Source organism: Cupressus sempervirens, chromosome 11 (assembly GCF_028749045.1).
Source record: "Cupressus sempervirens isolate cs-2001-9-10 chromosome 11, ASM2874904v1, whole genome shotgun sequence".
In the NCBI taxonomy this organism is placed as follows: Eukaryota; Viridiplantae; Streptophyta; class Pinopsida; order Cupressales; family Cupressaceae; genus Cupressus; species Cupressus sempervirens.
The window spans coordinates 12151693-12164380 of NC_143128.1; the positions used below are offsets into that span (position 1 = coordinate 12151693).

At 32.4% G+C, this 12688-nt stretch overlaps 1 protein-coding gene across 1 annotated transcript; it reads left to right on the plus strand.

The window, feature by feature from the left end:
- The first annotated feature begins 4953 nt into the window (after nt 1-4953).
- Nucleotides 4954-8649, plus strand: LOC149527986 (mechanosensitive ion channel protein 6-like). The gene is made up of 8 exons (XM_089807969.1): nt 4954-5382; nt 5557-6113; nt 6714-6837; nt 7068-7361; nt 7503-7705; nt 7993-8236; nt 8407-8517; nt 8602-8649. Exons 1-8 carry the CDS (start codon nt 4954-4956, stop codon nt 8647-8649), a joined length of 2010 nt encoding a protein of 669 aa, XP_089664095.1.
- Nucleotides 8650-12688: the final 4039 nt, after the last annotated feature.

The window sequence follows — 12688 nt, forward strand, 5'->3', positions numbered from 1 at the left end:
CACTCCATTGTTCATGCATGGAACCCTAGAAATAATCCTCATCAATGAAATATACAAGCATGTTAATAAATATTTATATATATTCATGTAATGTGATATTAATTAGTGTAATTATTTTTTCTTACCTTGAATTGTGGGCACTTATCAATTTTCAACAACATCCATGTCTCAAAAAGATAAGACAACTTGCAAAGGTGGATTTGGATTGTGACTATGAAGAAATATTAAACAGTGTGGATCGACACATAATATGTAAGGAGGGTGCATGCCTATGAAAGAAAAGGGAAAGATGGTTTGCGGGTAATTATTTCATCCCAATGAATATTTATTAGATATATATAAATAATTACTACAAAATGACAAGGCTTAATATAATATTTCTTACATGGATTGTAGGTATAATGCTCCCTAGCCACTAAACCTAGGGGGATCAAAATTATATGAAAACATGGAAACAGGGGGAAAAAAAATTGAACCAATGAGAAATGATGATAGAGTAGAGAAAAGCTCAGAAATGTACCACCAAATGTTGATGCATCTATCCAATATGGAAAATCTAGATGATTTAGCAACACAAGCATATAGGAGGCTTCTAACTGAGACAATTGTAGAAAGAGACATTGGTGCTCAAGAAACTTGTCATATGTTATTAGAGCTTCCATTGGTGGAGTGTAGTAAAAAATTTGTCAATCTAAATGTCTCACTTGAGATGTTCAAACCTGTAGCTCTAAATAATGAAAATGAAAATAATGAAGAGAACAATGAAGAACAAACAAAATATTTCATTTATGGTTACAAAAGAAGGCCATTATGTATGCAAGGTGTTACATTAATTGATGCAGCTAGATCATCGATATATAATCCTAAGAGAAAAAGAGACAACAAATGGGAGCCTAGGGAAACAGTTGCAATTGTCAGAGTATTTCCTAGGTTTGTATATATCCCTTCATGTGAGTTAGGTAAATGGATTGAGTTTTTTTTATCGAATTTACTTCTCTACAAGCCATTCTATGATATTGAATAGGATATTGGTCATGATGATGCCCCTATCATACAAAATTGGGAGACATTCAATTACAACCCTTGACATGCTCAATGTACAATGTCTGCAAAAAATTTTGAAAACCCAAATGATTCTAAAATTGAAAACAATGAAGATGTTCATAGAAATACTACTGAACATGAATGGGAGATTATATCTAGGTTGCAACAGGGTCAAAATATACATTGCTCAGAAATAGACATGTTGGGAAGAAGAGATGTTGATAGACAAACAAATTGGCCTGTTGATTATCAAGGAGAACAGTACATTGCCAGAGCAATCAATTTCATAAGTAACATGAAGAATCATGGGTGCCTTATCTATGATGAAATTCCTCAATGCATAAACTACATGACCTTTGGTGAGAAACAAAAAAGGTAGCCAACATAATCATGACACACTACCACATAAATCAAAATGTAGAACCATTGTTTATTATAATTCAAGGAACAACAGGAACAGGAAAATCATATCTAATTGGTGCCATTATTCAATCTCTTCAAAATGCGGCAATGCCCTGCCATTCTCCACTTCTATTACTTACACCAATAGGAGTTGCAACATTCAATATAGGAGCTTCTACAATTCATTCAAAATTGAAGATACCAATAAGAGATTTTTCTTAACTGGAAGGAGCAAGACTCACAAGTTTTCAAGAAGAAATGTCACATATAAAATATATTTTGATTGATGAAATGAGCTTCATTGGTCAAAACATGTTGGAAAATATAGATTCATGACTGTGCGAAGCATTCCCACAATCTGCACATATAAGCTTTGGAGGTAAAGATTCTATTTTTGCATCATCAATAGCTAACTCATGTGTGAAATGTACTATATTTGAATCAAATTTATGAATTAATACATAATTTTTAAAATAATTATTTTCCTCAATTGTATTTCAGGTGTATCTATAATATTGGTGGGAGATTTGGGCCAGTTGCCTCTTGTCAATGATAGAGCAGTATATGACAGTAATAAGTGCTCAAAGTTGCTATGGCAAGAATTCAAGACTATTATCACATTAGATAAGATATTTAGACAAGATGGGGAAGATATTGAACAACAAATATTTTGACAACTTTTGACGAATCTAAGAGATGCAAACCCACAAATTGATGATTGAAGGTTGCTAATGTCAAGGACCCTTATCAACATAGATGTTGGAACAAATTTTGAATTTGATAATGATGTTCATTTGTTCTCAACAAATGAAAATGTTCATGCTCATAATAAAAAAAATGCTACATTCATTGAAGCATCCGGTTGCACATTGTGTTGCATCAAAAGCAGGCATTATTAATATAATAGATGATTGTTCAAATGATGAGCTTGATCTGGAGTTGTTAATCTATAAGGATTCAAGGGTCCTGCTAACTTCAAACCTATGGATAGAGGCTGGTCTTGTAAATGGGGCTCTTGGATACATTCAAAAAATTGTCTACAAGCAAGGCAGTGCTCCGCCTGAGCCTCCAACATATGTGATGGTTGAGTTTGATGGTTATTCAGGACTTCCATTCAAAGATCATAATCGAAAGATAATTCCAATACCACCAATATAGAAAGGTAGGACACTTCAACTGCCATTGAGGTTGGCATGCGCATTGACTATTCACAAATCTTAGGGATTGACTCTTCCCAAAGCAAAAATTGATATAGGACCGAGAGAAAGAGCAAGATTGACATTTGTGGCAGTTTCACGTGTAAAAGCTCTCTAGTGTTTGAGAATAATGCCTCCTTTCACATATGATTGTTATGAGAAAATGAAAAAGGGTAAACAAATTTTGAAGCGCAAGGATGAAGAAAATAGACTTAAGCGCCTTGAAGATAGTTAATGTGATATGTTATTCTTAAATATTATGTTTGTAAAAGTCTTTTTGGACACATTAGTATTTTGTTTGTAACACTTCCTACTATATTTCGTGTTTTAAAAATGTCTCTATCATATAATGATAAATGATAAAAAAAAGTTTCTTCATTTTAATTTATTCTATTTTGAGAAACCCTATCTTTTTTTATGATACTTTATTTTTATAGATCTTAATTAATTGTAGTGATGTATTAAGTAATAATTATATCTTAAATAATTGTACTAATGTTTTTTAAGTAATAATTGTACTAATTCATTCAGTAATATTAGTTTATGTTTACAAATTATATTTACTTTTGCATCAATGTCTCTTAATCTTTTATGACAATATTATGGATAACTTTTCTTTATTTAAACTATTAAGTAAAAGATTCATTATATAATTTCAAAGAAAAAATCAATCAATATAATTTACTTATTCTAATTATCCTCCAATATTAATTTAATTTTGTTTCATACTTTTAAAATTAGTGAGCTTAACTTTATTTCTATTGACTTTACTTGGTCTATATTTAAGTATTAGTGCTAGATTTAATTTGTGTGTTCTATATTTTTTGATTATATCTTATAATGGTTTTATATATTTTTGTATTGATATTTGTTAAAAATTTTGTAGCATATCATTTCAGCTATGGATTCTTCTATTGGAGAGTCAAATATCATTGTTATGAGTCTTGCTGTTTCCGTCACCTCAAATAATTTCTTTGAGATTGATTTAGATAAATGTAAACGAATAATTTGAGAATCATGCTCACATATAATCAAAGCTTTGGAGAACGCTGCATTGTCAATTGATACTATTGATGAACTAGAAATAATAGAAATGGTAGATGTTGCCAAAGTAATGCATGACACATCTACAAAAACAGATGCATTTCCATAAATGATGAAAGAAGTCTACCGCAATCATTGCTCTAATAAAGGTCGCAACACCATCCTTATCACTGAGGAATATGTGATGCAGCTACATCATTATGGAGAAATGTTCTCTTTTTAGTTTCTTCTCATATTTTCTATATTTCATCTGAATACTTCTACTTCGGCTTATATTTCCTATTTCATCTATGTAAGTGTTATGAACAACAACATGAAAAGTTTATTTTCACTATTCAACTCATGAACACATACTTTTTTCCATCTATGTAAGTTTTGTGAACAACAAAATAAATAAATAAATTCAACTCTTCAAATGATGTTTAAAGGTACACTTACGATATTTGATGTTACATTTTCTATGCATAATCATCAACACTAGTACTAATATTTGTAAAATTGATGCTAACATTGATATGTATACTATGTATAAAAGTTATGCTCTCATTGATATGTTAGATGCTATATTATCTATGTAGAATTATCAAAACTAATAATAAAATGTATAAAATTATAAAATTGATACTGACCCTTTAAAAAATTAACATATTTATTAAGTCGTTCAAAATTAATTATTCAAATGCATTATGTCAAATTTTATTTTAATATTTATTAATAATTAAAATTATTAATTCTAATAATTAAATAAACTTAATAAATGAAAATAATATTTTTAAAAATAAAAAATAATAATAAAATAAATAAATAAAATATATTTAAACAAATAATATTATTAATTGTGCTTATTAATTGTGCACCACGTCTCTTATATATATATTTATATATATAAAAGTCGAGAGTTATCCTTCTCGAAATACCTTTTTTATAGACACCTCGAAAAGAATAACTCTCAGCTTTTTTATATATATTAAAATATATAAGCAGTATAATATCAAATAGAAATTCTTATCATGCCACATTACCGACCAAATGTCATTTTGGTCTCATTATTTCTTTCTAGTGCAATGCTTGCATTGGGCTGTAATTTGGGTTTTGGGAAGGGAGGGAAGGCGAATGGTTTTTGATTCGAACGGATTGTGGACTGGAATGGAAAGTGAAAAGGTTTTTCATAGCTTATATAGCGTGTCATGGATACAATGTTTCATAGTTTATTCACTGTGTCATGGATACGATTTCTTTATTTCATGCAATGGAAAAATCTACGAGAATGGCTGAAAGGAATCTGAACAAATCTCCCTCAGCTGCAGCTGATGTCGAAGAAAAATATGGCCCCATCAAAGAAGAGGAGTTTCCTCCAAATTACAAGCACTCCGAATTTGACAAATGGCTTTTTCTGGAATGTGCAGCTTTATTGGCTCTTATAGCAGGATTGCTTTCAAGCCTCGTAGTCGGGCCTCTGAAGAAACGTTACATTTGGGGATTAGAGTCATGGAAGTGGTTTTTGATGGCTCTGCTTGTTTTCTGCGGGAGACTCGTTTCTGGCTGGATAATTCGTGTGGGGGTTTACGTAATCGAGAGAAATTTCATTTTGAGAAAGAGGGTCCTCTACTTTGTCTATGGTGTGAGGAGTAGTGCGAAGAATTGCCTCTGGTTCGGCTTAGTTTTGCTCGCTTGGTATCTCGTATTTGATAAAAAGGTAGTAACCGTTCCACACTCTCGTTTCTCATAATTGTTCTTCTCAATGGAAATGCATTTTCATAATTGTTATTGTTGTTGAGGATAGGGTTTTTCTTCTTATTCATCTGCAAATTACTCTTTATAATTGTGATCTCTTTTACATTCTAATATTTTGGTAAATTTTTGCTATCAGTTGGAGCGAGCTACCGAGAACAAAAACCTGTTGGATAGCATAGGGAAATTTCTACTTTGTCTTCTGTGCGCCTCATTTCTATGGCTATTCAAGACACTATTGGTGAAGATTTTGGCTTTGAATTTTCATGTGAAAACATATTTTGACAGAATTCAGGAGTCCATATTCCATCAATATGTGCTTGAAACTATATCGCCGCCCCCAATGATGGAAATCCATCAATCCTCTGCTGTAGCAGATAAAAATAATACGAACAATGTAGGACACCTAGAAATTCAAATAGATCCTCCTGATAACAGGAATAATGATAGGGCAGGGCACAAAGAGGAAGGGGGCACCAATGGGATAACCATTAAACAACTGCAGAAGCTGAATCAGAGGAATGTCTCTGCTTGGAAAATGAAGAGATGGATCCGAAATATCAGGCATTCGGGAATCGCTAACACAATTGACAGGTCTTTGAATTACCATAAACATGATCCGAAGATCGATAGTGAACGTCAAGCAGCAATTAAGGCAAAGAGGATATTTGAAAATGTTGCTAAGCGTGGAACAGAGTATGCATCCACTGACTTGTTCTTTGAAGTAATACCTTTACCTCACATAAGCTTTGTCATACAATGAGGTGCCGTACTAAGCTTTGTTTTTGTTATTCAAGAATTAGAAAGCTAACATTTAATAGTTTCTGGTGGATTGTTCCAATAAAAATTTGTAGCAGGCAATACTATTGGCAGTTTATTTATGTCTTAATAGAACGCCGTTGCCATTTAAACTGGCATCCTCACACAATAAGATCCACAAGCACTCTTGATCACTACCATGGACTGGAAATTGTTATCCCAGTTCCTAACCATACTGCAGTCTGACCATGTACCCATTCATGTGTTTGGTAATTAAACCATGAACTAATACCAAAACGGCTCTGCTAAGCATTATGTCCAGCAGTTTTTATTGTATGATCACTTTGGTGCTAATGCCATTGTTCTCAAACACCTAACTTTTACAAAAGCACCAAGGAAAAAGCATGAACCTACAAGCATAAATAGGACCAGAGAATATAAGGAAAATCCACAGCTCATGGTTCATTTACTTCTGGGAAATGAATATGTTTCAGAAATATTTTTTTCTTAGTTAAATTGAAGTCCCATCTTTTGCAGTTATATTGAGGAAGATGACTTGCTGAAGTTAATGAGGAAAACAGAGGTGAGCAGAGTCTTTCCCCAATTTACAGGAGCCTCAGATACAGGAAGGATCACTGAATCGTCTCTTGCAAACTGGGTGGTATGCTATTTCAAATCAGTTCCATATTGCTTTTAAATATCACTCCCAACATATAGCTAGATGTAGTTTTGTTCGGAACGTTGTGCTTATTTCATGTTCTTTTGACCTAAATTTTATGTTTTAGTCCAACGAAATCAGCACAAAATAAATTAAACTAGGCAATACTGATTATCTAGTTCTATTAGCTCTTTCTTGGGACATACTGACTAATGTATCTTTTTTTGTGGCAGATGAATGTTTTTGAAGAAAGGAAATTACTTTCCCGGTCTCTTAATGACTCCAAAACTGCAGTTAAACAGCTACACAGGCTCATCAATGTAGTTGTGGTTATAATCATAGTAATGTTCTCTTTGGTACTTCTGGGCATTGCCAGCACCCATGCTATTGTTCTAATATTAACTTCCCTTCTGCTTGTGGCTTTCATGTTCGGAAATACCTGCAAAAAAATCTTTGAAGCCATTGTGTTTGTATTTATCACGCATCCATTTGACGTGGGTGATCGGTGTATTATTGATGGAGTTCAGGTAAAAGTTGTCCTTCTCACCTTTCACAAATGGCTGAAATGATTGAAGATTCACCTATGAACAAAAAAAGAAAAAGTAGAAAATGTTACAGATTGGTTTTGTAATACAACCGTACAACTAATTGATATTTGAATGGTACAGATGGTTGTGGAAGAAATGAACATCCTCACAACAGTGTTTCTGTTGAGTGATAACGAGAAAGTATACTACCCGAACTCAATATTATCTACGAAACCAATCATTAACTATCATAGGAGTCCAGATATGGGAGAGAGTGTTGACTTCTTTGTGGATGCTACTACTACTATGGAAAAAATTGCTGCACTTAAGGAGAGAATAAGCAGGTCCTTTTATATGTGATTTTTTTTTAGCAATGGTATAATATGAGGCACAGTTACACATAAATCTGCAAACACCCTTACATACGAAATACTTGATTGGGTTAATCACATAAAGTTTCTATAAATTTATTCTTAAATCTCAGCAACAAGATAATCATAAACAAACTCTTCTAGGTCCGTTGATCCACTTTGGCCTAAAGGCCAGTAAGGTTAGGTTAGGTTATCTTATTTATGAAACAGGTATTTCCTTGATTTGTATGAATATTTAGGCACTGTGTTTGTTTATGCAGCTATATTGAAAGCAAGCATCATCATTGGCACCCAGATTATAATTTGTTTACTAGGGAGATTGAGAACACTAATAGGATGAGAATGGGCCTTTGCCTCAGACATACAATGAATTATCAAAACATAAGTGAGAGATCAAATAGAAGATCTGCATTGCTACTGAAGATGAAGGATATGCTTGAGGAACTTCAAATTGAATATCAAATTTTGCCTGAAGAAACGCCCGTTAAGTTTGTTGGGTCTACTGTAAGATGAGATCCTCATTCATTTCTAATGAGTTGAGGTAAATAAAGAATAACAATTTTTATTGGAAGTGTTTATTTTTCTTTGTTTTGTTTTAATGACTGTTTCAATACTTATCTTGGAATTTGCATTGGTAATTATAATGACAAATTCTTTTGGATTGTGTTTTGCAGGGAACAAATCTCCATTGCTTTGTGAACAAGGTACATGTTTCTAATATTACAGCTGTAGGATTGTGCATCCTTGTAGCATGGTCGGAACGATTAAGAAGCAGCAGCTCCTCAGTGAGGGAGATTATTTTGATAAAAGACATGTTCCCTTCAACATAATTTTAGAGACATCTATGTCTTGAGTTTTTTGTGTTGCAGCTTTACCGAAGGCAGCAATATATCCTCATTGAAGTCCTTGCGCCATAAGTCAGTAGTAATGACTGCGTACACATACAATTTTGTACAAAAGAAAGAAATCATGTTCATCCTTTAATAAATATAATGCCAACAGAAAAGGCATGGAGAAGTTCGTGAAAGTCATGCAAGTGCAAATTAGTTTTCTTGTCAACTTGTTATTACCACTTCACATCCAATTTTCAGATTGGACTACAGTAGGGAGATAATTAAGTACTTGAAAAAAATAGGAGGTCCATTTGACATTATTGCAGGTCATATTGATCCAAATATGGATCAAGTATTGAACCAGTTTTTGATACATCAAAATAGAACTATAACTCATCCTTTTGTAGTTTGGGCTACAACCTACCCATCTATACATTTAAAAGGAAGAGCATTATTTTATCCACACGACAGAGTCAGTATACAACTTCAATGTCCTTCCATTTATGATCTTAAGCTGAAAGAACCTCTCTTTTAAAGAACTATAATTAATATACGACAGGTACTGACAACTTTTTGAAGAAAAACTGACTCGCTTTGAAGAGTTATGTTGGAACTGAAACCCAACAAGATTAGTTTCTAGGATTTGAGAAGAAATCAAAGAAATCATTTCATCTGTAAGTGAATCCAAAGAAGAACATAGAAATCCATGCATTCGATTTTTGGACATAAAGACTTACATAATCAAAATTCTAAATAGCTCATCTAATTAAATTTTCAAACTTTTAAATTTCCAATATTTTAAGAACTACAATTTAATATGAAATTCAAATTTAAATATGTTTACTACACTTATTCGACGACAATGAGCCAGCTTTTGAAAAAAAAACCCGTTGGCATGTTTGCACTCTCAGTATGTAATGCTTTTAACCTCATTGTTGAAAAAATAAGATAAAATGAATGCCATAGCAATCTCTGTAAGTTCTAGAAGAGGTTCCACACTTAGGCTCCACTACAGCAACACAAATCTGATTACTTCACATCCATGGTAAATATAGTTTTTTCCTTGCTTTGATATTGGATTTCAAAAACATTTTCTCCTCCTTATTTGTATGGCTCATTTATTTTTATTTGCCAATGCATTTAGGGTATACAATATTTCAACAAAAGAGAAGAGTAAGAATATTTACACAACTATCCAGTACAATTGTCATATGCATTGAAATAACTAAAATTTTATTGAAGAGCAAATGAAAGAGTCTTAATCGCCTTAAGGAGACCATGGCCTAAGGGGCTATGGAACATAACATTTAACACATTTCCAAGTTTTTTTCTAATTCAAGTTTTCTATTGTAAATCTTTGATATCACCTCTCTATAAAAGTAGGATAACAATAACAACACTAGTAGTCCACTCATTTGGGTTGTTGCTTTATGTGGCACCATTAAAAATTCTCTTGATTTTGGAGCAAGAATTTAGCAAGTGGTCCAACAATGTCTTGAGTAAGTTTTCTTTAGCAGCCTTGAATCCCTCATCAAACCAAGGGGTAGGTTAGGAAAGTATTTGAACTTGTCTTCGTAGTATGAGATCTCCTACACGTCATCAAAGTCTTGTGCATTAAAGTGATTGGTATATTGCTGCAATATACTCACTTCTATAATCATTTTCCTTGAGGGTGTTGCTCAAGTGCAGCCACAAAAAGCTTTCAGTTTTCTTGCTTCACCAGGGATATACCTTTTGTCTATTTTTTTCTATTAATGTGTTTGGTTTCCCCTCATTAAAGTTCATTTGCGTGGATTCCAAACTTAACAAAGAGATGTAATGTTCAGGCTTCATTTTTTGTAAGCCAACCCCCAATATTGAACTCCAACAACTTGGAAATATAACTTCAAGAGTAAATCACATAGTAAACCATACTTCCGCCCATTGTAGTTTTGTAGTGACAATGGAGTTATATGCTTCATATGTGGGTTTAAATGTGATAATATGCCAATTTTGTGACAACATAGAATTAAAATAGGTTTCTAGGTTTAGTATGTATGTTCCTTGAAAAATAAATATTCGGCTTTTAAGAGCCTTTTTTTTCTATTTTGTTATTGACTATTTATAATTAATATATTACTAGGCTTATAGCCTATTTGTTTAAAAATAAATTACTCTCTCTAAAGTAGCATAAGGAGCTTTGCTATCTAGATTTTTTTTCTTGTAGATCTTCAAGCTTTTAATAGAAAAGTAACAAGAATCCATCCTAATTGTTTCCCCCTTTATATTATTTCCAGCCAATACTTATGTAGGTCTTCTTTATCTACTTTTATTATTCAAACCTATGATTCTCTCATTAGGATTGTGATCCCTCTATTCCCCTTACTTGTTTCAATACATTCATTCCTCATTGATACTTTATTGTATCCTTCAAAATTTAGAACATTAAATATATCATACTAATGATCTTTCATAGGAAAAATAATGTGTTTTCTCTTTGTGAAGGGTGCTGACCTTAGTTTTTGCCTTTATAGGCAACCTCTACAATTCCTACTTGTGATGCAATGTTGGTAGATGTAAAAGAATGTGATTCATATCATCTTGTGGTTGTAGTATGATGTTAAGTAATGCAAAAGTATTTTAGATCTTAGGTTTTGTGTTCCCATTTGGTCTACAACAAAATTTGTGTTCTGATGAGTATCAACCTATATACAAAGATAAAGTATCAATTTATATAAATGTTTTGCATTCCTACACATTCAATGAATTTGGTGATATGACTCTTTGCTTATCACTTTGTCAATTTTAGGTGATTTATGTTGGGAATTTGTAAGTATCCTAGAGGTTTGCATCATTTTTGGAGTATTAATTTTAATGTGCATTAACAGTTCTATTTTTGTGAGTTGAATCGAGTTGTTTAAATCTGTATGGTAAAATCCTAGTTAGCTCCTAAAATTGGAAACTACATGCAAACTTCAAATGCTTGTATATATATTTTCCTTCATTTTTTCATTTGGATAAAAACTAAAGACTCTTAATTAATTCAAACACCTTGATCAGGATAGCGACGTCATAAATGCATTGCCATGGACTAATTTTGACATGAAATAAAAAATCCACATAAAGGAACCAAACATAATCTACCAAAAATAAATTCAAAATGTCTCAAAACATTATCTAAAGACACTTATCAATTTCATACCATGTACAATTTGGCTATGGAGGTAGCTACCCAAGATATAGAGGTATGATCAAAAGTGTTATAACAAGAGATAACCAATATGAGAAGGATAAATTGTATTCTTGTCGAAAATGCAACTAGATGGAGCCAATAGAATTAAGTTCACATGAGACCCCTTGGTTAAATAGGCCAAGGTGAGATATAGGAAAGTATAAGATTATGTAAACATCTTAATATTATGCCTTTATACAAAAGTGATAACTTATTACCCACCTAATGTAGAAAAGTGCCAATATGATAAGTCCACCAAAGGTGAAAGTGACACTTAAGGTGGAAAAGTGAAAATGTAATAATACCACTGAAAGGGAAATATTCCTATGTAGACCTAAGTAAGCTTAAGTACATATGTATTTAGGGCCTAGAAGACGTACTAGGTACAACACTTAAAACACACCAATGATATTTCTTGCTTTCTCATCTAATCCTTAGTAAGATGAAGAATGCAAGGCCGATTAAAGACATTTCAAGAATATAAGAAAATGAATAAAAAAAGAGGAAACATGAATGATTGATACAAATTTAAAAAATAAGATATGTGATTTTAAAAGGAAAGAATTAATTAGTTTCAAAAATCACAACCCTAGAGTCTTTTTAAGGGAGCTACAAAATAATGAAACAAAGAGAAAATAATATCATTAATGCTCACTTGTTGGATTGTGTGAAGTTCCTCTTTTAATGGCCAAAGAGGAAAGTAGATACAACTTGTTTTATGGTAGAGACACATTATACATGTATGGACGCAGTTGAACCTAGAGTTCAATGGATAACTCTTATGGGTTATGAAGTAGATCCATTTGTTGTGACATAACATGTGGATGCCATACTTGCTTTTGAGAAGGATCTCAATGTAGAAAGATGGGGAACTTATCAAGAGAAATCTCAGAAGGTATGGGAGGAGCAGAG

Bases quoted from the DNA above. Each gene is read 5' to 3' on its own strand.
- LOC149527986 (XM_089807969.1), top strand. From the start codon at position 4,954: ATGGCTGAAAGGAATCTGAACAAATCTCCCTCAGCTGCAGCTGATGTC. The intron at 7,362-7,502 runs GTAAAAGTTGTC...TGAATGGTACAG, and splicing joins GTATTATTGATGGAGTTCAG to ATGGTTGTGGAAGAAATGAA. The intron at 7,706-7,992 runs GTCCTTTTATAT...TTGTTTATGCAG, and splicing joins CTTAAGGAGAGAATAAGCAG to CTATATTGAAAGCAAGCATC.